At 42.2% G+C, this 26,679-nt stretch overlaps 1 protein-coding gene across 8 annotated transcripts in view; it reads right to left on the bottom strand.

Moving 5' to 3' along the window:
- Positions 1-26,679, bottom strand: part of ADGRL3 (adhesion G protein-coupled receptor L3) — a 515,246-nt gene that overhangs the window by 165,037 nt on the left and 323,530 nt on the right. For all 8 annotated transcript variants that reach the window (XM_059844075.1, XM_059844074.1, XM_059844068.1 and 5 more), the window contains one exon: positions 9,381-10,181. In XM_059844075.1, coding sequence (XP_059700058.1) covers positions 9,381-10,181 — 801 coding nt within the window. The remainder of the gene's footprint in view (positions 1-9,380; positions 10,182-26,679) is intronic.

The following is a 26,679-nucleotide window of genomic DNA, read 5'->3' as shown; positions in this document are numbered from 1 at the left end:
GAAGGCCAGAAATATTCACTGCTGTTAATGCTACCATGGTACTCAATATGCTCCTATCAAGCAAATATATTTTATTATCCCTCCTCAAAAAAAAAAAAAAAAAAAAAAAAAAAGGAAAAATTTCCCTTTCCCTTTTTTTTTTTTTTTTCTTCTTCATACGGTTTTCTCTCAGTATTTCCCTCCTCCTGGAGCCTCTGCCATTAACATCACCAGTCATTTGCTTAATTTGGCAGTACAAGAGTGCAAAGCATCACATGAATCCAGGCTGATCGACCTTAGTGAGCCACAGCATCCTCCAAGCATGCCTTGGACAGAGGGAATAATTTAACACAGAGGAGCAGCTGAAGGCCAGTACATGGGGGCTCACAAAAGCTTTTCTTCACATAGTTGGTTGGAAAGATCTTAGGAGTGGGGTAGGGACTTCATCTCTGCTGGCATGTCTATACTTGATGTTGCCTTTACTTTTTCTCTCTGCCTGCAGCTTAGACAGCCCTTCCCCTGTCTCTGTCCCAAACATCAACAGATGAAAAAGAACTGCAGAGCTGCCTAACGCCTCATCTCTCCAGTGGTTGCATTAATTTATTCCAGCTATTTGAAGGAAGCATGAATGGCACCCCAGTAAGCCAGCTCAAACTGGTATAAAGGCAGCTGATTTTCCCATCTTCTGTCATGACCAGTGTATAACTTCTATACTTTTTAGCTCTGATGTTTCTTTGTTTTTTTTTTTTTTCCCCTCCCTTTTGAGTCTCAAGCAGGTGGTACTTTGTGAAAACAGAGCCGAGGAGCTATGTAACATAAAACAGCCGGTTTGCCTCTTCAGCGCCAGTCTCTTCAAACTGAATCCTGTATTTCAGTGAAACTTCCCTTAAGTCCTGTTTCCTCTCAGCACACTTTAATCAAGCAAAAATCCTGTTTACAGTGAAGAAATCCTGTTACAGAGAACAAGCATGACATTGTTTTCTTGGACACATCTCATTCACCTAAACCTTTGTTGTCTCCTTTGCCCTCCAATCATGAGCACACCCTTAAAAAATAACCTTTTCAACATTAAAATGTAAGGCAGATACTGCAACTTAAATTCATATGGATATTCACCATTTGTTCCAGCTTACAATTTATATATTCTTTTTGGATGCTTCAGACACAAATCAGGATGTCAAAGGGCCTCTCACTGGCAAAATGCAATTCCTTGCAGAGCAAACAGCAATCCACTGCAGACTCACTCCTGAAGCCTCTAGCCCAAACTCCCACCAGCTTCAGAGGATTTATCTGAATAAAAGCTGAGCTGAAACTCTTCTGGGATTTTGTCCCAGAAAGTTTTTCATTTTATCAACCTTTACTTCTGCACACCTGGTGGACTTCCCTGACAGAAATCAACACTTCTATTCTTGATTTTTTCACAACTCTACTCTCTTGCTTTAGCGCAGTTACTAATAACAAAATGCATTTTGAGAAGGAGTGCTTTAAAGTGCCTATTACTTGTTTCTTTCCTTAATCTGTGTTCCCCTTTCAGGGGCATTTCATAGCCCCTCAAGGCTGTGAAATTCTCCCAAGGCTCTCTCCATTTCCCCCTGAACATCCTGGTAGCTAGTTTGAGGTCTTCAAACTAGCTACCAAGATTCTTTTTGCTCTTTCAGCCTAAATTCCCTTCCTATCAGTAATCAATCCAATCGATCCAATCCAACCCTACCATGAAAGTTCAGCTGGATTTATGAGGATAATGCTGACCCTTCCATTCATCACACATGCCTTGGGGTACTCCTTATCAGCACTGATATACCTCTGGAAAGCTGACTTGCTGCTGGATCTGAAGGATGGGGACCTGCCAAGGACAGCATCACAACTGCCTGAAGTCAAGGGAAGGCTCTCTAAAGCTTCCCCTTAAAGGTTCAATAATTTTGTAGCTGACTCCTAAAGAGATTCTTAGTCTTTAACCTGAGTATGAAGGCAGAAAGAAGGGCATCCAATGCCTCCTCTACTTGCCTTGACTCTAAAGCAGAATATGGCAGGGCATCCACAACTGCTCCACTGCTCTCTCAGTTACAAAAAAAAAAGAAAGAAAGAAAGCCTGGCATAGCAGCACTGCAGAGTGCTGGTGGCACTGAATAAGTTAATTAGCAACACTGAACTAGACTTTAGGAGACGAGTCTTAATAAGTGTTGCTAAAAATACTACACTAGTCATTTCCAGAACAAACACAATCAGTGGCAGACGAGGGAGGAGAGCAATCCAGACCCATGAGCTACTGTGGTGGAGGTATTTTCAGTGGGGAACAGGAATAAAGGCTGCTAATTTCAAAAATGCAGTGGCAAAAAAACAAATCCAGGATAACCATGTTGCAAGCCAGGCTAGTGGCTCTGCAGCCAGGCCACACCAGAACTGCAAGGAGCAGAAGGTGTTTGCATCACACAGGGCCTCGAGGTGCACAAATATAACCTGCATGGAGAGGGTAATGCCTTGAGAAAAGCCTGGCACATTATAATCTTGGTTTGGGCTGGGACAAAAGGAGCTGGCAGAGGCAACAGCTCAAAAATTGAACATCCAGGGGTCCCTTTTTGGGCTAAAGGCCCAATGCCATGAAGGCCCCCATCACTGCACACAATCCAGGTAAATCTGCTGGCCAAGGGATAAATGATGGACTAATCACTAAAATCACGTTTGAAAACTCAACACTCAAAGGCTGTCTCTAGTACCCAATGCAGTCCCTTTCTCCTGCAAAAAGCAGCCTTGGACATTTGCTGTGTGTCACCTCTTGGCTCCTGCTGCTGGCAAACAGCTCTAACCCAAAGTGCTGGCACATGCACAGCTGGGTTTGGTGCTAAGTGGACTGATAAGCCATGTTTGATGTCAGCATGACTCGGTGGTCTTGAACTCAATAAAATAACAATTAATCACTACTCAGGCTGATTCCTCATGTTGAGAAGCTCGCTGCAGAAGAGGAAAAGCCACCATCCTTCACTGGCAGTTAATGCTTTTTTCCCTATGCAATCACCCCCCTATCTGCATCCCATGCTTGCTGCCAGAAACAGCTGTCTCAGCTTTTCAGACACGTTCCTTGCAAGGTCCTTTCCCCCTCACGGCGTTTGACAGGATTATGAAGTGCCGAAGCCTCAGGCCTCCTTTTGTTTTGAAGCTTGAAAGTGAAGTTTTAGCTCAATCATTTTGTCTCTTCCTGCCTACTTCAACCATCCTGGCTGCCCACCAGCCCAGTCCCCAAGCAATCCCATGGGAACAGGACCCCAGCCCATGGATACAATGGCAACAACCGACCTCCTACGAGGATACTGCAGCGCCCCAGTTTAGCTCATGGATGGGTTAGGTCTGCTGCACCATTTTCCCAGGGTGGTTTAAACAGGTGCCTCAGAGCAGGAGCAGTAAATTGAGCAAGAGGAAGGCTGCTCCAACTCTGGTAAAGTTATCTGCTGTTCTCATGGTAGTTTTATTTAGGAAAAAGGAGCAACCACATATTTATTCATACTGAAGAGACACTGAAGTTCATCCCACTGTGCTAAACAAACAGTATTAATATTTATGACATGCTCTGCAAAGGCAGAATTTTGTAGCTGAGGAATATTGCACTTTCTAAGGGTTTTTTGTGAAAAGGTAGACAAAAGAGCTCAAACTCCAGCTTTCCAGACAGAAAGCAGAAACTCCTAATTTCAGAAGTCAAGTCTGGTATGATGCTTTTTTATCATTTTCTACTCAAACACTGCTTTACAAAGAGGGTAAATTAAAAACAGGATAAAAATTAAGAGACAGACCAGGCCTCAAAATGGAGTATGAATTTAATACTGTCCTCCTGCCCCTTTGAGCTTAAGGTACTGTCTGCCCAACAAATGCAGGCTGAAAGACCTGCTTTGTTGTAAAAGACGTTCTGCTTTTTTCACCTCCAAACTCAGACATCCCTTTTTGCCCAAGACAGCAAAAGGGACTGAAATATTAATTGACTAAATGGAACGTGAATATGTGGGCAGATATTGGTGGATAGAAGTCAGGGCTCCAGTCACACTACACGTTTAGCAGAATCTCCTGAAAGCAAGAGCTTCTCTCTCTGAAAACCTCCAGCAACACTGTGCAACCAGCAGCTGTCACTGTAAGCAATGAGCAGGAACAGGAGGGAGAGAGGCAGGGATGCTCCTAGGTGGGAGGAAAGCAACTGGAAAGTAAAAACACAGGAAAAGCAGCTATTAAAATCTCAGCAGCTTCCTAAAAAATGGCCTTTGTCCACCAGGAGAGCTGCTCATCAGAATGGCTCAGCTGGCCTTTTAAAATGCAGCCCGGATTCAACTTCAGATAGCAAACACGGCTTATCACAAGGGGTTCTTGAAGCCATAGCAGCTCATATCCTGTGCTGCTCTTAAATCAAGTGGGATTTAAGATCCTGCAGCCCTTTTGGTGCGTTCCTGGGCAAGGAAGTCGGGCATCGGAGGCGAGCGGCGCAGGAAGCAGCTCCCAGCTATATGTGAGCACGTGGCAGAACTTGAAATGTTCAAGTTCCTCTGCCCACTACCCACATTACTCAGCTGTCAAAGGAAAGGCCTCAGATTTATGATGTGAAAATTACATTTTAACGAGGTGTCATATGTGTTTAAAGTCCTTATTCATCACCATACTGCCACATCTTTTACCCAAGACACAAACGCACTTAATTAGCATATTATAAGGACAGACGGTTCACCTTATCTGCATTGTGAAAACTACTTCAGGAAGAAAAAACACAGAACAACCCAAACATTCTGACTGAATAAAATACTTGCAATCACATGTCAAGAGAGCATCCCACAATACTTGACAAAATGTGGAAGAAAAAAGTTTGACAGGCACCCTCTGGGGATCTTAAAATATCACAGAGATCCATGTAATTTCTGTATCACATTTGATTACCAGAATGGTTGTCCACAGTGTTAATATGAAACGTGCAGAAACCACTTAAGCATATTTAGGCTTTATTAGAAGTCCTACAGATCATTTCAGCATCTTCCTTATGTACTGGGCATATTTATTTATTAACTTCACATGTCCATGGAACAGCCCATATGGTAATGCTTGGGTCTCCAGGGCATAATTTAAAATATCTTCTCGAAAACAGGAGGTCTGTGTGTCCCACGTCACTGGGAATGGCTGCTGGGATATCCAAGGCCAAAATATGCACAAAGGAATCTTTAATTAGGCTCAAGTTCTTCCCTGGACTTCTCTACTATGGGGCATGCTCCAGTCCCCACCTAAGCACCCAAATGCTCAGCCAGCATATCCTGAGCCCTGGCAAGAGCTGCCAGCACTGGGGCACCTAACGAATTTAAAAGGAAGAATTTGTGGTCTCTGTGATGCCCAGGAACCCCTGGCTGGTGTCCAGGCTGGTGCCTGCTCAGGGAGGTGCTGAGGCACAGAACAGGGAGATGTGTGCTTGCATGCAGCACAGCACTGGGAAGCAGGATGGGAGCACTTCACCTTTTTGGAGAGGAAGGTTTGTGGATATTTTCTTGAATTTATTTGCACAGATTGTATCCTATGTGAGTGATGATTAAAACAGGTAACTCTGGTGAATATCAACTGATTAGGTTGCAGAAAATTTTCATCTTGTCACTACAGCCTTCTGTTTCCCTCTCTGCATGTGTCTAGTAGGACATAAAAAAATAACCTGAATACTGTTTTGTTCTGGGTTTAACTTCTTGAAGAATGAGAAGAGATACAGAACTATCCTTACAAACACTTCAAATTCACAAAGCTACAAAGAAATAACCCAAAACCTCGGGAGCATTTATGAAGAAGCATCCTCCAAAAAGCTCATTTTAAGGCCAAACAGCTCAAAGAAAATACACTTCAAAGGCTTTTGGTATCTTCAAGTTCACTTCTTGAGGGCAGACATTAATGATAGGTTTCTTGGGACTTGCAGGCACTGAGGACTGTTTGCTTTCAAAACCACTTTTGGGATAAATGAAAACAACCTCAGACAAAAGGGGAAAAAAAAAAAGAGCGGGGTAAAACCTAAAAATGCAGCTTTTCTCATTTCTGAGAAAAATGAATAGTTGGGTTTAATTCCATCAAGAGCCTTGAATTGCTTCAAGATCAGCTAAACTCAGCTTTTAGCACTTCAAAATATTTTGTTTTCTCCGGTAACTTCGACTGCTGCAGAAGTAGAACACAGAAACTCCAGGATTTGAAATTCACTCTCTCCAAGGAGTAAAAGCCCATTTTTTAAACAGTAGGTGAGAGAGGCTCTTCAACAGAGCCTCTCTTCACTTGAGGTGAAGACCTCAAGTATGTTCCAAACCTACATGCACAAATCTTTAATTAAAAATCACAGAAAATGCTTGGACACTGTGAACAGCAAGAGGATGTGAGCCTCGCCTTTCCTATAAATGAAACAACTCCTGCCAACTCCCCGTTTCTCAGAACAGTTTGGGAAAAGACTGAAAATGCTTGATTCTGGGTGATCTGCAGTCCTCAAACCCCGTATTTTATTTCAGATATTCCTGAAATGTACGATGCAAGTGATTTCCAATGGGTTGCTGGCTATTTAAGAAGTTAAGTATTTCACTTTTCTTGTTATGATCAATTTTTGGTTTTAAGAGCTCTTCTAAAACTTCACCCTTAATTGTTTTTTAACAACCCATATGTTCAACCCATCAATTTTACAACCCTTCTTTTATTTTCTAATTAAGCTGATATTGTTTACAAATTTTGCTACTCAAATTGTAACACCAAGGAAAATGCCTGCATTGAGCATGGCTCTAATACAAAGAAGCACTGGTGATTTTTGAAGAGAAGAGAGACACATGCCCAGAGTCCACTCCATTAAAAATAAAAATCTAAAAAAGCCCAAATAAAAATATCCTGGTTCTTCACTGCTTTCCCAGGATTGTATCAGCTTCAGTTCTTGCTCTTTAGTGGAGGAGCTGGGTTTATACCAACCAGCTCCTGATATTTAGTGTTACATGTAAAGCAATGCAGCATGAAATTTGGGGCTAACCCAAAAATGGGTTGCACTGAACTTGGAAGAGAAAGCACCATACAGACTTGGTCTCCTTGCTCCTCTCTGCAAAAAAGCCTGATGTTAAACAATTATTTGCTCACCTGTTCAACTCAAAATCAGTGCTTCTGTCTCACTGATTCATCAAAAATTGTTCCCACTAATCAGGCTATGTGGGTAATGGAGCAGTAAACTCCCTTAGTGAAGTTTTTTCTCTTGTCTTTGAAATAGCTTGGCCCATTCACGTTTTCTCATAAAAAAATTCAGCTGCTGTCAGAGCAGACCTCTCAAAAGTCCTCTAAACTTGTAAAATAGTGAGGTAATGGGATTCTTATGCAGTTTTGCCAAAAAGGAAATCCTGATAATTCTCAGAGAAGAAAACCACAGGTAAAATTCAGCCTTTTATCCATATTACAAAGCTTTGTACAAAATTTGCGCACAGGGAATGTCAGAGAAGGCTCACCAGAGTCCCCAACACCAGGTTAACTCTCTCATGCCCACCATTCGTAGCTAAGAACTGCTTCAGCTTCCTGAGGCACTGGGGGATTCTAAATTCTTATCCAAACCAGAGTGAGGGACTTCAAACCGGAGTGACACAAAAATAAACCAAATCCTCAAGACCTCACACGCTTTCAGCCCCCTGCAAGGTTTTCACCTACTCTCCCATTTCACCATCTTACACTGTGAAAAAAAGGGAGAACCATTTCCTTTTTTCCCTATTTTTGGTTTTTCACTGATTAAAGCTTTTTTTTTTTGTATTAAAGATGCTATTACTGACAATGGTCACCACATGAAAAAGCACCAGCAAAGAGTCCATTATAATAACTAGAAATAATTCACTAAAAAGGAGAGATACTCTGTGAAATGGAAGGAGTGCAATTGATTTCCACTCCTTGGGAATAACCAATAGCTCACAAATTGCTCTGCTTCACTCTACTATCCAGAAAGTACATGCTTGTCATTAAGTCAGGAGAAGGAGAATTGTTACTTTATTTTTTACTCATCTGAGATCTTGCAGAGGTCAACATCATTGAAAATATCTCTACTCCTTAACAGTCACTTAGTTCTTGTTCATCTGCTTCTTCAAGATTTTCTTTTTCCCTTCATTACATTTTTGTAAAAAAAAAAAATCTCAATTTCACTGTCAGTTTACCACTTTTATTCCAGACTTCCCCAGATTTTCATACCAACAATTTCTTTCAGCATCTCTTGATCCATTTTCATTTTATATGGGTAACATGCTGCATACAGGAAAAGAAAAATCTCATCATCAGAAACCTTTTCACTTCTCTTTTGCAACCTAAAGCCCTAAATCTCACCCACTTTCAAGTTTCTTACTTACAAAAGGAAATGTTTCAGAAAAAGCCATGTTATGGGTTAAATACTTACTTTACTGTCCAAATTATATTAATTCTGCCTTTTTTCTTACTTTTCCAGCCTTTTTAAAGTACAGTGTCAACCACAAGAAATATCCGATACTATGACTTCATCAGTACGGTAACAACCATTTAAAACACCTGAGCAAATCCTGTTTGGAATTCCTGCAAATCATAAAGCTTGACCACAGTGCAGGCTAAGTCTTGTTATTAGTAAAGTGGCAACTTTATAAATGCAAAATGATGATGGAGTTCCCTTATATATAAGGGAATATACATAAAGTAACTACCAGCACATTTCTAACAGGAGAAAAGGTGGAGAAGCTGGGAAACCTCTGGGGGCCCGATGATTCTCAAAGATAAAGTATAGTAAGTCACAGTAAGTCTTGAAATGCTTTAAAAAAGAAAGAGAAACTTTACAGAAAATGAAGCAAGAATTTAGAGGATTTTGTTGATTCTCCTCCTGACTCCAGACACACACTTGTGGGTGCATGTTCACATATTCAATTAGTCTCAGCTTCTCTAAAAAGACAAAACTCCCCCAGCTTAATGAAACAAAGCAATTTAAACTGGCAGGCAGTTTTCCTCCAGCTGTTTGCAACAACAACATCTTCTATGCTTTTTTTTTGTCAAAATTCCTGCAGAAGGGAAAATGATCTGATCACGTGCAAAAGAAATTTGATTCAGAAGAAAAGACTGCTACCCCTGTGAATAAAAGCATGGGCATTTGGAAACTATTTCAGGCTACTTATGTGTAGATACTCCTTCATTCATTTAATTTCAACTAAGTAAAAAAAAAAAAAAAATCTGCACATATTAATGTCTTAATAACCATTAAGTGGTTATTAAGACATTAATATGTCTTAATATTAAGACATATTAATGTCTTAATAACTGTGGTGGGGCTTTATTTGCAGAAACTCAGCCAGATCAGTAAGACAGGAGTGTACTTCAATTTTACACAAAAATAAATATTAAAAAAAAAAAAAAAAAAAAACACAGAAAGATTTTTGCTTTGGTATTAAACCCCTTACCTGCTCTGCTGTCCAGCGGGCCAAAATCCAAGGAGTATTTTACAACGTGATAGTTGTTCCATACATACAGGAGGTTGTCCCGGGGATTATAATCCACAGCAGCAATGTACTGGTAGGAGTTTGGAAAGGGCACATCCACCATGCTATCCTTGCTTTGGTCAGTGTTATATATGTAGTCTATTTTATTCCCTGTGGCTTCATTGTCATCGTCTTCGTACACAGACTTCACCACATATAAAATCCCACAGATCATGAAGGCATTAGAAGCTGACCTCTTGTCATAGGCAGTATCCCACGTCCCTTCGATCCTTAACGTGTAAGGGTTCAACTGGCTAATGACTATTTTGCCATTATTCTGTTCTGTTGCATAGATTACCCAGAGCCCGTTCTCGTCCACGGCCAGGTCTATGTCGGACTTGCCTCCCCAGCGGTAGGGAGAGGTGTCGTGGTAGTTGGCGTTGGCGATGATCGCCTCCCCGCTCTTTATCCTGGTCCGCAGGTCGAACTTGACGATGTTCCTGGTCCGCTCCTTGTTGAAGAACAAAGCCCCGTCGTACACCACGAACCCCGTGCCGTCCACCCGGTGCGGGAGCTTGTAGGTGGTGGTCGGCCTCCCGGCGATGAAGTCGTCCTTGGAGGAGTATTCCGTCAGTGTGTCTGTCCGGTACGGCGTCCAGGGCATGTAGTAGATCTTGTCAGAGGCCTGCAGAGGGTCCTTGCACCAGGCGCCCGACTGGTGGTCAGACTCGAATAAGTGTTCGCTCTGGTAAACTCCTTTCAGCAGTCCAGGGCAAAGAAAAACTGTCGTAGGGGAAAAGAATTTGAAAGAAAAACAAAAGTTAATGACAGTTCAGGGGTGGCTGGCCCAAGCATCTCAACAGCTTCTAGTCCCGGAGCAGAGGACACTCGTGATGAGAGGAAACCCAAGAGCAATGCCTTGTAGCTGGAGACTATTCTTCCTGCCCATCATATCTCTGGAACAAAATCTGCTCCATCAAACTGGGCTTTTCCCCCCCTGATTTTTCTGTCAGCTGTGGCTCGTTTTCTTATTGCTTTTCAAATCTATTTTTACAGGTATACTTACTTGGACCACTCGCTTTTGTAAACTCTGAAATGAATATGTGCCCTCAAAGGATTTCTGGGTTTGTGTTTCCAAATTATATTCTGCAGTGAATCTGTACCTACTAGGTGAAGGGCTAAACTCCGAGGGAATTGATCCACATATTTATTTGAACAGCCCACAGAAGAGTGGCCTAGAAATGGAAATAAGAGAAAGAAATCCCCATCCTTACAGCCCAAGTGATATTAAATATTTAAAGGATACCAATAGCAAAGCAGAGGTGAATCCCTTAGCAACTCAGAGGAGCATTTAAAGCAAAGGGAGTGTGTGGGGGGGGTGAGGGGGACACCCAGCTGGAGTATAACTAGGAATGAGACTTTCCAAGCTGCTACAGGACACATGAAACATGCAGTCCACACAATTAAAAACGAATGACATATGGATGCTGAAAGGAAAAGACAAGGAAGAAAGGAAGAAAGGAAAGAAGGAAGGAAAAGAATAAAGTTTGCTGGAGAGGAACCCAATGTCTAGATTTTAATCAGTTAAAAATGTCCTGTTAAATATAGTAGTAATTCAAACTTAAAAACATATACCTTCTATTGTTACATGAGAGGAGCACAGAGGAGCAGTTTGACTAACTGGGATGCTTTGCTGCTCAGACTTCGGGGGGGCTGTCAGGGGCCAGGGCACACCCAAGACCTGGGAAGAGGCTCAGCCACTGCCCGGCTGACCCCGGCCCCATGGGAACACCACCAGCCAGGGGCCAGCTGGCTGGATGGGGAGGCAAGAGGAGGGATGCTGCGGAGCAAATCTGGCCCTCGCCATGCCCATCGGCACCCTCCTGGCCTGGAGGAGCTGCACAGCCTTCAGGGGGAGAATATTGGTTGGTTATTTGGAACGCTGATCTCCGCACAGTGACCGTGACGATGGCATGGGCGGCAGGGAGGCATGAAGAAGTATCCCACCGCGCGCTTCCGGCAGCACGGGGCTGGCAAGATGGGATCCCACATTCACACTTCCTGCTCGGAGCATAATCGATTATTTTTTGTGAATGCAGAAATTGGTAATGTTGTCCGGAGAGCAAGACAGGAGGAAAATCAGATTTAATAACCAGTATAAAATTATATAGATCCATTGGAGTCTAAGTAACCACGTAGAGTTGCTGAAAAAGGGGTGCCATTTCCAAGAGGCTTTTATGCCATAATTAGATATACTTATGCACATACATATGTATGCACACCTTTTAAATTCTTTGGGGCAGGAAAATGAGTTATCTAAGCCTTTGAATATAAATTTAATGGGAAAAAAAAGGTGGCACTAGTTAAAAACTTTTCAGCAAACGTGAGTTATCTGGTGAAGTTGAGCAGCAGAGATACTAAATAAACTTTAACAAAAAGGTAGTGAGAATTAATGACAAAGTATTTCAACTAAAACGTTAAACTGTTAAATAACTTAGCCTATACATAAGTAATATATATATATAATTTGAAAGGTATTTAATTACCTTTTTGTTCCACTTCTATTGTAGAGAGAGAGGTAAAGAGAGAAAGGAGAAAAGAGAATAGATTAATGGTACTGTATTGGCCAGGTACTTTTCTTTACCTCTTTCATAAGAAAAGGAAGATTTATTAATTTACTTTGGTATGTGAACATTTTTATATATATATATATATATATATAAACCTTTCCTCTGATATATACACTGGATAATATGCAGACAAGCTGAACAAAATACAGATAAATTTTAACTTGAAAAAAATCTGGCAGAAGAAAAAAAAAAGCCCAACACTTGGGATGCAATGAGCCCCCTGGACTCTACCTTGTCAGCAGCAACCTTGGACTAGTTTCATAGAGCAAAATGAAATATCCATTCAGTGAAATATGACTGATACAGCTTTATGTATAGAATAAAAATTCCAGGGAGAAACTTTATATAATATACATCTTCATACGTTTTGCCAAAATCCTGTAAAACAGAGATCCCTACCTAAAATAGGAGAATATTAACTTCTGACATGGAAAAAAAAACAATTTAGCAGAGTCAAAAGAAGCATGTCCGTGGATGCTCGTAGAGTCCTGTCCTTTGTCTTGGAGAAACACATTTTAGTAAGAGTTGGAAAAAAGCACTGGAAACATTGTAGCATTTATAAATAAGATCCCAAAGATTCACAGCGTTAACGAGACAAAAATATGTAAGCACAATTTTCAAAGCCCAACCCCAGAACTTGCTGGATATTTTAGTGTGCATTATTCACCTTGCATCACAATGCTGCTGAAGAGACCATGTCCCTTTGGACAAAGCCCCTTTCAGCTGGAATAAATAAATGAAGTGCACTTATTAATTCCTGAATACTCAGTACTAGTTTCTACACCTAACAACCTCCTACAAGAAGGTTTGAGGGTCCTCATCCAAAAGGCTCCTGCAGTTGTGGCACAGGCCCTGACTTCTTCCAGCCTGGTGGGGACCCAGCAGCCTCTGCACCCCGAGCCCTGCGGTTTGCTGGTTCCAGGGGGCCTCTTCCCCGAAGGTGTAGGAGAGGACAGGCCCCATGAAATAACAGAGGGAGAGCTGAGAACTTGCCAGCAAACCAGGATGAGCTGAGAGATCTCTGTTTGGAGAAGTGAGACAGGAATGCAAAGGTGCGCACACGTATTTTGGTTTTGTTGCCCAGAGTTCACTCTAGCCCCTTCCAGGCCGAGACACCTGCCAAGTGTCCTCTGGTGCTGGCATTGCAGAACTCTTTGCATTCAAAAGTCTCGTGCATTTGGATGGGAAATTGCAGGCTCTGAGGAAGAACAATTTGAGGGCAGGGCTGCAAATGCTCTGGCTAGACATGTGGATCTATCTACACGTCCCTGTCCAGAGAGGCATACAGCTGGCGCCAACTGCAGCTCCCATAATGAGCGTTTCCAAACTCCAACAGCCTTTTTTACCTGGGCTTTGATTCAGGCTCCTTTCTACCTCATAACAGGTTAAGGTTAAAGGCAAATGTTTTCAACATGTGGCTGTCAGGGCTCTAGGGACCGGAGACAATGCATTTGAGTGCAATCTGGTTTTGCAAGGGAAGGAGCCAGCAAGATTAAAAGGCTCCAGACACAGCAGTCGGAGAAACCCACACACCACTTGTTCTTCCCATCCTGGGCTGTGGCTGGTCACAGTTAAAGTAAGGTATTCAGAAAAGCATAAAATGTCCCTGGCAAAAGCAAGAAGGCAACGTGACAGATCCCCAAATGTATGGCTTCACACTGATTCCCCTGGCTGATGGTATTCAGTACCTCTGGCAGCAGAGAAGGCAGTAATTTACATTTCCAAACGTGCAAAAGCTTTTGTAATGCATTCAAACAATAGCATGATATTGTAAAGCAGGGAGAGAGAAGCTTCTAGAGGAGATAATATATTTGTGACCAGCTGATCTGAGTGACCTGAAGCGTTGATTACCCTTATCCTGAATAGCTCACATGTGTTATTAACACTCAGTGTCATGTCCAGCTCTCTTATAATTCCAAACATGGATGTATTTTGGTGACCTTCTGAACGGTGCTTCCATTGTATGTGTCACAAACGCCTATTTTCCCTCTGCTAATTTAAGACTTAATGCTTCTGAATTTCAGTAATTACTCAGCTTACATTGGGGTACCATATTCTTCAGACAGGTTCCATGAGAAGCTTGGAGGATTTAGATCGTTGAACAATATTAAAAGAAAGGGTCTAATTAGAGTCTGATTATCCCTTCAGTTATACAACATACCACTGCAAAACTGTCTTCATAATTCTACTAGTAGAATTTTTTAAAATTTTTCCCAGTTACAGACAATTTTACATCTCTGTAATGCCTGTACCAGTCTACAGAATTTTAGTACTGATGACTGCACAGGGTGTACCTTACCTACACAGATCTAGAGAAAAAAAAAACGCATACACAACTTTTATTCTTATAGTGAGGTCTTTCATTCCTGCTGTCACTGCAAGGGTGGAGAACAACATCACCTTCATTCCCTACAGTGGTTGCCAGTGCTATTGACTTCAACAGTGTCAGGGGCCAAAAGGAAATCAAGGACCACTTGCTGTGTCTGAGGGGAGTTACTAACAAGATTTCCCACATACACTGATTTTCTCATGATTCTTCAGATGGAAGGAAAACTGAGGACAACATACAATCACGAGCCACTACAGCCTGTCCCCAAGCAGACTCCTGCCACCCGCTCAAAGAAATCGCACAAAAGCATTAATTAACTGTTCTTAGCATTGCTGGGTTGAGGCACTGAAAACACACTCTGGAACAATTAACACTTGAACAACATTAACTGCTCATTTTCTTACCGCCACATTGAATTGCACTCAACTATTTAAGGCACAAGCACACAGTGGCAGAGACATAGAGAGCTGTCTCCCTGGCACTGCTTCAAACCCACACAACAGCAGCATAAAACTCCTGGAAAAAAAATATGTGAGTAGGGGAACGTTAAAAGGCAATTGCAAAAGTAGTGCAAAAATGTGTGCCCTGTACTTTGCTAGTTGTTTGTTTTTCTTTTTTCAAGGCAATGTTTAATAGTGGCATAAGGGACATCCACTCCCTGCCCCTGCCCTTCACAGATTTGATTGATTTAATAACACACTCAGCACTAAACACATAGTTAATGACAAAAGAGAAGGACTAAAAAACCTTTTTTTTTTTTTTTGAGGCTGACCTTAGAAGCACAAGCTGCAGCTTCTCAGTCATGAGTGTTTTTGAGGAGTGTTTTTCATGCCAGACATGGCTGCTGCATCTCACATCCACAACCAACTTGACCACATGCATAGGCAGGTAAAGCTGAAAAGCAATTTAGGTGTTTCTCCCTAACACACAGCCCCATCTGTGGGTCCCAGGTTGAACAGGGATATGTTTGAGAAGCTGCAAATCTAACAAGGCACCCCAAAGCATGCCCATGTAGAGCCTGCTCACAGGTGAAAATGTTCTTCTATTTCGAAGGCATGGTTGAGTCATGGAGTCAGAGTAAAAAAAAAAAAACAAAACAAAACCAAAACCAAACTAGGCACATTGAAAATTCAGGGCAGCAGCAGACCTGAAATAAATATACCTAAACCCAGGGAATAAAAATCACAGAATCACAAAATAGTTTTGGTTGGAAGAGACTTTAAAGATCATCCAGTTCCAATCACCCAGCAATGGGCAGGGACACATTCAGCTATGCCAGGTTGCTCTAAGCCTCATTAAAACATGAAAATACTAAAAAAAAAAAAAAAAAAAAAAAGAAAAAAAAGAAAAGCATTTCAAACCCACTCAACCCCCATATATGGTTTTCCAGAAAAAAACCCAGGAGAGCTAGCTTGGCATTTATATGACATGCTCTGGCAACCTGAAGTTCAACATGCGGCAGAAGTACCCATCTCTGCTTCTTTTTCTTCCCCCCACACATAATTAAAGTGACAAAAGAGACCACACAGCCAAGTTCAGTGCTCACCCTGTGCAGCACAGACACAAAACAAAGCACGTGGCACCATTTCTCTCATCCACCCACTCCTTCTAGGAAAGCCTGGAGCCCCACTGCAGTGCAGGTAGGTGGCCACCAGACCCCAGATGCCTTGATGATGGGAACACAGCCACATCCACTGCAGCAAGCTCCACCAGCAGAAAGTCAGATGATATTCTGCCTCAGGGAAAGGAAATCAAACAATGGTCTTTGGGTTCACTCCCTCCAATGCAACTATCCTCTCTAGAGAGGACATGATGACCAGCCTTTGTCCCCAGCCTCCACATCAAGCTATCCCCAAGTCACAACTAAACTCCAGTCCTGTCAGTCCCAGTGAAACACTCATTTTCTGAGCTTTTAATGTGAATAGTTTGAACTTGCAACAGGGAAAACCTCTTGAGTCTTGGCTCAGGAGCCAAGCACAAAGAATGGAAGAATTAGGTTTTCTAAGACTATTTTACAAATACATACGAGTAATGCCATTTTTCCATTTTTTGCCGCCAAGTCTTCCTTTACTTTGATTTTTCGTTTTTCCGCAACATGACGGGTTTTCTAGAACACATTTAAATGGAGAACAGACCCCATTAACATTACTGGAATTTTCAGTCCAAGAGCAACCTGACACTTGAATGTAAAGCACTCAGACTTTCATTCTCCAGCCAGAGGAATGAAGAAATTATTCTTATCAAATATATCACCATGAATTATCTTCCCTGTGGCTGACAATTTCTCTTATGAAAGAACATTCAACCTCGAGCCTCTCCAGTGGAGTTCTCCACCAGACAAAAATTATTCTATAAGCTAAGCTTTAAAGTTTGCTTAGGTTTAAATTATTACAGTGGTGGGAGAAAATAGTTTGTAACTTTATTTTAAGGTCGCAGTAAACAGAGTACTTCCTTCTTCTTGGCTATATGTAACTATGTGTGCACATTAGACTCCCTCCTGTAAAGCTGGGGGAAAAAAATGGATTTATTGCACAGGAGACATGTCTGCATTTTACAGCAAATGAAGAGCTAACGCTTTATTTAATAAAAGGGAGGAATAATCTCACTTTCTTAACTTTCAGATTATATTTTTCATATAATATCCAAGCACCAGTAAACAAAGGTGCTCTACGAGTATGTTGAGCTACAATGGCTTCATGTAACACATTCCCAAAATTATCACCTCCTAATTAATTCTGCTGTGAAGTACAGAGATTGGAAATGTCAATAATCTATGCTTTCATGAACCACAACCTAAATTAGATCCTTAAATATGGTATCTATAGATCTGCAGAAATCAAAGCTGTCGTTTCTCATGAGTGGATTTTTTTTCCTCCTTAGATTTCCATTCATCTGATAAATTTGTGAAACCTTTCAAACCATTAATTTAGGCTTCCTTAAAATGTCAGTGCTTTCAGTCTGCTTTTTAATACATAATAACTAAGTTTAATAGATGTTCACTAAAATAAAACTAAGGATTATTAATGTTAAAATACCTGTCAGTGTAACTTAAAGTCATCAGGGCCCAGGAAACCACTAATATACATTAAGACTTGTCCACTACAGGTTTCTCCGAGATGAAAAAAGTTATGGCTTCCTACAAAATTGCCTTGTGTATTATAGATCAAACTTCAGGCTATTTTGGGAGAAAGCCATCATTTTGTTAAGACATTCACATAATGGAGGACAGGCATCAGAGGCTCAAGCTCTCATATGGACTCTCCCACAAAACCCAAGTAATAACAAATGCTTTTCCATGGCACTGTCCCCTTGAAGCAAATTTTCTATAAGCTTAAATGTTATTACCTCATTTCCTAATTTTAGTTACTAAAGCACACAAAAAAATTATGCCTTTAAATATTTTGTAAAGGGAGAACCAAAAATCTCCCCAGCAGAAAGCAAATGAACCTCAGGGAATTCTGAGTTTTGGGATTAAACAGATCCATGCTGTGTGCCTGGCCCTGCAAGAGGAGCAAACAGTGAGCTGGTTCTCAATGATTTTGCAAACATTTGGATTTCCTGAAATTCTGTGAATAATTTCTATTCTTTCTTTGCCTCTCTCCTCTCATTATTATTCCAGGTGGCAGTCACAGTGACTGGCTTCTCTGAAGAAGCAGACATTTAATCAGCTTCAGCAGATAGTGAATGTGATTGTGCTGCACTTCTAAATGTATTATTCCAAGAGATAAATATTTTTTTCTCAAGTAAAGATAATTCACTTAAGATATAATGAGTCCTGAAATATACTGCACTGGAAAGAAAAGAAGCAGCAGGAATTGTTATATTCAAAGTTCATCTTCAGAAGGAATATCTGATTTTTTAATGTGTATAAATCTCTTTTGTAGATGAGATTTTATGTTTAGAGCACCATTTCAAAGATAAAGCGACCTGAAAAACAAATTCATCCCTGAATCTGGAAAACAAAAAAGTTGTTTATGCTATTCAAAGTGTTTGTTGGAGCACTGGCCACCACTCACCACCCTCACAAATAGAAAAGTTGGTCTCAACTTGTTGTGCACCAGAATTTTCCTTTGAAATTCACCAATTAAAAAAGAAGCAGCAAGATGAGGCAGCACGAGATGGGGGAGGGTGGGGAAGGATACAGTACAAGTACTGTGCAAAATTCAATTAAGGCTTCAGGTCATTCAGCCAAACTTTCCCTGGCAGTTGGCCTTGTATTGTTTCCAGCACAACAGCAGATGAGTGAGCCACCATTAAATTACAGCAGAATCAGCCACCTGGACATCATTCTCCCATAACAAAAATAAAACCAAAAAAACCTAAAAAAACCCCCAGAAAACCACAATTGTAAGAGAAGTGAAAGCACAGCTCCAGAAAGGGAGGGAAGCACTGCAGGGCTGACCCTCTGCAGCACTCGTTCTGTGGCTGGCTCCTGCTGCCAGTGAAGAGCCTGATGCTGAGCACCCATCAGCCTTTTGCAGCAAAGGACAAAGGAGATGCAGAGACAGTCTCCCCAACAGAGACATGAATTAGACCTCATCCAGGCTCTAAGCTTCTTTATAAAATGGGAGAGACACATGTGCATCTGTGCATTACTTACAGCTCCAAGCCTAAACTAGTAAAAATAATAACAATAGTAAAAAAAAAAAAAAAAAAACGCTGAGTGTTTCCACAGAACATTTATTTCAGAAGTACCCTTCTAAAAAAGGTCTTGGGGCAAACTGAGTATCAAGATGCTGCTCCCCTCCATCAAGAAAGGCTTCTGTGCACATAGAGGTGGACCAAGAGGTGCTAACAGCAGGGTTTGATGATCCAGGAATGCTAAGTGTGGTTTTTCAGGGCAGGAATGTACATCTAATTCCCAGTGCTGCCAGCTCAGCCCGGGAGCGCTCAGAGACAAGTTATGGAGAGACAAACTGTCAGAATGGTTAAAGACCCACAACACAACAGCTGTTTGAGAAACAAACAACCTTGTCTGGTAAAATCTAACCCCAGAGAGCTCTTGTAATCAAGTTTGAGTCTAGGTCTTACTCCCTTTGCTCATTCAGCCATTGTAACTGGGTCAGATAAACAGACCTGGATAACCACCCAACTTGTTCTTCCTTTTGGGATTTCAAATGCACAGGAATATCACATGGCAAATGCAGATAACTAGGAATAATTATTATTTGCATGGGTTTTTAAAATATACTTCTTGCCTGACTTTAAAATGAAAGAAATCCTGAAGTCTCTTAAAGATTTGTCCTCATCCGGAAAGAGCTAAATCTGGGATGTCAAAAGCCTGACAGAGCCATCAAGGCAAAAAAACATTAGATGTCTTGCCTTAAGCAATAGGTGGGAAAGGAAAAATATCTTAGGTGGGAGAGCACTGAATTAAAGCTCCGTGTCTTTCAGTTCGATCTCTCTCCAAAGAGGAATAAACTGTTTGTCACCCTGCCAGCTATGAGACTAGCTATAAAATAATAGATTCCACAGGCCCAAATGAGGCTAATCATGATTGCCAAGGCATGTCTGAGCTGTGAGAAGTGAGTGAAATCTGATGCTCTTCAGAGAAAACATTTATTGAAAAGCTCTTTGCTCTGCAATAAGCCTTGGCAGTTCTCTCATGTCTTGGAGTATCTACCATATTTCTCATTTGATTGCAAGGCATATTGCTGACAGCAGCTGCTATGGCTGAGTTTCCTTTAATAACACTCTGGTAGGTAAAACACCACTTCTTTTTAGCTATTGAGAGAATGGTCAGGAAGGATTTTGTATCAATTGCCTCTGTCAATAGTACTTATTCTTAAGTGTCTCCAACTGGATACTGTAGTAAAATGCCCATCAAAATCTAAAAAGAATTTCCACAAGGACAAACAAAGTGACACGTCTATTTTCCCCTCTACAAATTGGTGAAATACCTGCAAGGTAACTGGACAGGTGGGATTTCACTGCAGCCACTTTGGAAAGCAAGTGAAGAGCAGGGAAAGGAGATGTTAAGACTTCAGACCGGTCCTTTGGAACAGATTTTACAATCTGGTGTAAATTTTAACAACATCTGCTATTTAAAAAGAAAGATGAAAAAAGGAACCAAGGCGTGCCTTCTAGAATTTTTAGGCTGAAGTAATTAACACAAGTGTGCTGTGCGTGTGTGTGTGAGCACATATGTGCACATATGCAGAGGAGTGGCTTCCAGCATTTTAGGATTTAAATAATTAACCCAAGTGTGTGTCACACGCACATACGCTCACATGTGCAATGCAAAGATACTGGCACAGCTCACACTGTGAGGCACATTCCTAAAACACTCCAAGAGAAATTATTCTGACACATCCCATCAACAGACTGCTAAAGCAAGTATTGCAGAAAACTGCTCGGGAGCCTTCACTTCATCTTCTCTTTTGCTTCAGCCTTCAATACTCAGAGTCAACCAAACCTCAGCTGAGAGGCAGATGTTTCAGGGGAGATCATGTGCTGATCAATTGTGAAAGGCTCCCATGCCTTTTCCCCAGCTCATGCTCCAGATGTGCTGGGGGATGGGAGGGATTGTGTTCACTCCTTTGCCACGTAAGACAGACGGGTACGGCCACCTCCTAGAGAGGTAGAGAGCAGGAGGTGACACAATGTCGGGGATGTCCCCCCTCAACATCCCTCTGTGCTGCACCAGCATCCTCCTCCTCCTCGGCTTCCCTCATCTCCCGCAGCACCAAGCACTCCTTGACCCTGCCTACCCTCCCGTACTTGGGGAGCTGAGCGAGCAGCAGAGACGATGCCGGGAGTCCCTGCAGTGCTCTGGGGACGGACAGCTGCGACAAGCCGGGACAGGCTGGTGCTGGGGGGATTCACGGAAGGAAGCACGCAGGTAAACCCATCAAGGGAGTACCGTACAGCTCTGAGCCCAAGTGGGAACAGAGAACCCTTTATAGGTTTCAGGATTTGGCTCCCCACCGCCTGAATATAGAACTAAGAAGGATGGCATTGTATTTTATGCTTATTTTTAATGAATAAAGTACTGATATAAAGCAGAAACGTAGCTGGAATGAACTGTCACTTTAAAGGAATACATCTGAGACCTTTAACTTGCACAGGTATATTCAGCGAAGTAAAAATATTATTCTGCTTGGGAGAACTACAAATTACAGCAATAAAATATATGCAGTGAATATGTAGAAATTTCATACTATTTGCAATGAACTGAATATTAGGCACTGCTAAGACCTATCATTTCACAAAAAAAGAGACTACTTTATTTCTAATTTAAAGCATAAGAATTTATGAAGGCTGAGGGAAGTCTTTTGTGTGCTTTTGCAACAGCTTAACTTCTAATGTATTACCTGTTCAAAAATTAGGATCCTTGAGGCTCTTGCACATTATTTACTATGCACAAGACTGGAGTGGTCAATGTGTGGTGCCCTCTCTACTTCACAGCCAATGCAGCTATTTCCCCATGGCATAAATAGATATAAAAAAAAGTTCAAAAAAATCTTGCTAAATGAAAAAAAAAGAAGTGAAATGAAACACACTCATTTTGGTATGAGATAATTCAATAAATCTGTCTACTTTGCTAAGGCTTAGTTTTTATGTAAAACAACACTTACTTATCTTGCTAGATTCAAAATGGCAAAAGAATTAAGGGTGAGGTTCGGTTTTCAGTCCAGCTTTTAGTAATCTGAAAATAGGAAACAGTGTTAAAAGGAATCCTTAAGAGATCTAGGGGACAGAGCCAGATGCCAAGGCTATGCCTGCTTCACATAAAAATGCCCTTTCTCTCTTGAAATCTCTTTTGGATAATTTAGATGACGCAAAACCTCAAAAATCAAATTATCACATTGCCAGAAGTTCCCAGAGGAGCATCAACGGGGCCATGCTTGTATGGTGACACAGAGGGCTTGGCCCTTTCCTTTCACTGCATCCTGTTCTCTTCTGCATTCAGGAGGACTCATCCAACAGATCTGATGGGATTGTGCCATGGCCTGAACCCATGCACAGCACAAGCACAGCTTGCAGCATCTCCTGGGAGAGGAGATTCAGCTTCCCACAAAATTCCTAAATAACTTTGAGGGTGAGAGGGAAGGGTTTTTGAGAAGAGTTGGACTAAGCAGACATACAATAAGAAAGGCTGGTGAAAAGGGGCTAAAATTTGAAGTGAAACAGCTTAAGGAGCATCACCATTAAGACCAGTATGGAAACACAACCTAGAGAGCATCTGTCGACACCCACCTCAACCATCAGCCACCACAGTTCACTGCTAACCAGGTCTGCCTTTTCCATGTTCACCTCCCAGACAGAGGACACCAGCAGGATTAACAGAACAACCCATGTGTTCCTGGCAGTGACAACACATCACAAATGCAGATCATACTCAGGTACAACCCAGCAAAGGTTTAGTCAACTGTTTGGCCTCAGCAGGCTTGTGAAAGCCTGGGATGTTGTGCATCTCCCTCACAACCTGAGGGCAAGAGCACTGCCTTCGGTGAGGAGCTCTGTGTAGCCTACCCCATTGCCAAGAGCTCATGTGGAATCTTTCACAAATGCATACTTCTATAAAAATTTAAACGACTTTCAGTGCATTACTATGTTCTCTTAGAGCTAATGCCCAAAATAGAAGAAATAGGAAGAAAGGCCCCGTGATGGCTCTACCTGGGTTGACTGAGGTAGAAGACCTCATCTTTAGCTCCAGAGATGTTAGTCTAAATTATCAGAAGACCAGCCCATTTTTTAAAAAGGGTTCTCTGATTTAAAGAAGCAGGTACTCAAACAGCAGTTTCACAAAAATCATGGCCCATATCTCAGTTCAACACCCATGTTTGTGCTAATACCAGATTTTGTGTGTGATCTGAGGCACAGAGACAGGATGGAAATGTAGGTATTACTTTGAGAGACTGGCCCTCTCTGAAAGCTCCAGGGGGAGTTGCTGGGGGTCTTGGCAGCTGGTGCTGTGTCTTCTGGTGCCATACTCAAACAGAGAAAGGAAAAAGGATGGACGGGACAGCTCTGGTGCTCTGTGTGTTGTCAAGCCATGGAAAACCTTCTGGGAAAGGCTACGGCGTTGGTCTTGTTGTGGCCAACAGGAAACAAATGCAAGCAGGAAGCAGCCAGCTTTGCTGGCCTCTGGATCTTTTAGTAGATCTGCCAGTGTGAAAAATACACCTTTGACTGATGGCCTCTGGACTCCCTGTTCCATGCAAAGAGTAGGTGCCACACAGCTCCTCCCTTCAAACTCAAGCAAGTAGTATTTCCATTTTACAGATAAGGAAGCCAACACAAATGCCAATGCTTTGAAACTCTGACAGAGCAAGGAGCAGTGGCCTGGGACAGGTGGGCAGGAGTTTAATTCACTGTCCATTAGCTTACAGCAATTCTTAGTTCACAAAGGCTCTAGGAATATTATCACTCGAGTTTTCAGGATGACAAAAGGGGAAAAAATCAGGGATTTTCGCAGTTTTTCCCAAGTCATGCCACAAAAACAGAGGAAAACTGGACCAGGTGCTTGTGGCACAATTTGTAGTGAATTAAGCAAAACCAAACTGTGTTTGACATATGCACAGCTGTGTGTGAACACAAGGACAGGAAAAATATGTTCAATGAAAAACTAAGATGACAAGTCTGGTACATCAGAGGTCTTCAGAGATCTGCCTGTCCCACAGTAAACCTCCATTTGCTAAACATGTCACATTTCTTCAAGAAGCACAAGTGGAGCCAGAAGAAAACATCCACAGTATTAACAGCATGGGCACATTTAAATCTCTTTCTATTCTGTTTATGTTTTGAGGGAGAGGGCAGGGGTGGTGGTGAGAAAACTAAGTCTAAGTTAAAAAAAAAAAACAAAACACCAAAAAACCCACTAAAACCATAAAACACTAACTAGATAGGTGTTATAAAATCCACGATTTCCATCCAAAGCCACATGCCCCTTTGGATCAGAACTGTAATTCTGTCTCAGAAAACTTATCTCACTGCTTACAATTCTGGTCATCTCTGAATGCATCACAACCAAATATAGAGGGAAAATAACAGCCAAACGGAACAGGCCTCATTTTCCTAAAGAAAGGCATGAAACAATCACTTCATTACTTACATTCACAGGAAAAAACTGCTAATTTCAAAACTCCATACATATTCTCAACTTCTCATGCGGATTTCCTTAAGTGAAGGCATTGAGAAATAAAAAGCATTTTGTTCATACTTGCCTAAAGTTATAAAACTATTGAGAAGACTATATGTAATGTAAAAAACTTGTAAAACATTGGGGAAGAAAGCTGGCTTTTTCATGGATACACCTTGTGTTTTGTTCCTCTTAATCCTATTTTAAACACAAGCAATACAGATGTTGCCAAACTGCATATCTGAACACTCCTGTTTTGGCATGTTAGGATTCATAATTTAGTCAAAATCATGGATCAACAAGCCAGTGATAATATTTCCACAGTGGGTGACACTGCCACAACAGCAAAGATACCAGATGAGGAAATGTCCTGTTCCTTTTGGTGGTACTTATCCTGTAGCAATACCCCAGGGCCAGAGCAGAAATAGACAGCAGTCCACTACTAAGTGAGAAAAGACTGTTCTCCCAATAGCTTGCAAGCTAAACAAACAACATAGTCAAGGTTAATTAAAGATTGATTAATATTTCCATTTGGGAACAGCGGCAGGAAAATATTATACACTTTGTCCAAGGAAGCTGCAGCAGAGCTGGGAAATGGTGCCAAAACTGGCTTCCTGTGCTTTAACCATAGTCCAACATCAAGTGTGAAAACCTGCAAGCATAAGGAGCAGGCATGGATGCTTTCCTCAAGGGATGATCACTGCAAATGCAGCTGTCAGCATCCTTCCAGAGTGCTGCGTGCAGCCTGGCAAGGTCACCTTGCCCAGGTCTTTTTAAGGATGGTTGGCAGAATACAGCATGGTGGCCTCCCTTTAGATGGACAGTAATCAGGTACAAGAGAGAATTTTCCTTTTCCTTTAGTCCCACAGGTTCAGTGTTGTGAACTCCTGTGGATCACGTTTACTCAGGAGAGAGGTGCAGGCTTTGAACACTGATGTCAATGAACTCTGAGCTATCTTCTCAGCCGTGCCACCTGTCTGGGTGCCTGTCTGCCATCAGCAGGGTCTGCCAGAGAATGTCTGGTCACAGGGAGATCTGCTCTCAGGAACTGAGGTGTTTTGTTACTTTACATCACTGTTTTCAGGTGTAGGCTTGCAAACTGGCCAAGCCTTTCCCGGTGACAGCCTCCCCATGGATCTGACTCTACGCCTGAATTCATCAAGCAGCAGGAGGGAGTAAAAGTGTGTAAGAAATGCCCCTCTGTGTCCCTCAGAGGAAGCAACATCAAAAGCTGTTTCTCTTCTTTTGAGAGCTGTGCCTGGCCTCGGTCTTTCCCAAGTTAAATTCCCAGAACAGGCTGCGCTTTGGAAGGCCATCATTTTAAAACTGGTGCACAACACAGCTGCTCCTCTTTCACACAAGTCAGATCCCAAGGGGAGTGTCTACAGCACAGAGCATGGCCTAAGGCCCCACGGCCTTCTGGTCCCACTTCAACCCTCCATGGTGCTGGCAAAGGCTCAGAAGCTGCTCACCCCAGCACCCTGTGGTCAGGGCAGCTGTCTTTGCATGAACCTGCTGGTGGTGCCCATCCCACGAGCAGGGATAGCCAAGGAGGTGACAGCTTCATCTCCACCAGCATTGTTACCACCAGTGAACCATTGTCAATGAGGTCTGAGGCAGCTGGGGATGGGAACAGGGACGCTGCTCCATGGGCACCAAATACAGGCAAACAGCAGGGGGTTGGAGCTACAGCCCCTCTACAAATGGTCCACGGCTGTCACCATCCTTTCTGTCTCTAACAACAGAGCACCAGGGCATTTGATGTTCTTATCAATGATTATTCTCCCCCATTTCTGATGCCTGCACAGCAGAAGGCAAGGTAAAACAAAACTGAAAGCAGATTTGCATGTACACACTTGCTGTAGAGCTACACCAGACTGGCAGATGCACACTGGGAGAGGAAACACGCCTCATACCCACTACCAGAGCTGCACCAGCTTGCAGTGGCTCTGAATAAAGGCCTTACTGTTTCCTTTCCAAGCAATGCCAGCAGAGGCCAAGGATCTCAAAGATGCCACCTTTAAAAACACACAGACCAGAACCACAAGAAAGTGGAAAACACAACAGCAAGAGCTGGAGTTCAGGATCACTGAGAGACCACACTGGGGTGGCATTTGCTGCGGGGAAGAGCGAAATGAGATGTTTAGGTGCTTAAGGAAAATAAATGCCAAGATAGACAGGCACCAGTGGGGCACAGTGATGCCCTTTGTTATGCTCTCAGCTTTCCCTGAGCAGGAC

Source organism: Haemorhous mexicanus, chromosome 4 (assembly GCF_027477595.1).
Source record: "Haemorhous mexicanus isolate bHaeMex1 chromosome 4, bHaeMex1.pri, whole genome shotgun sequence".
In the NCBI taxonomy this organism is placed as follows: domain Eukaryota; kingdom Metazoa; phylum Chordata; class Aves; order Passeriformes; family Fringillidae; genus Haemorhous; species Haemorhous mexicanus.
The sequence above is the reverse complement of the archived record's forward strand: the minus strand, read 5'-3'. Positions and strand labels throughout refer to the sequence as shown.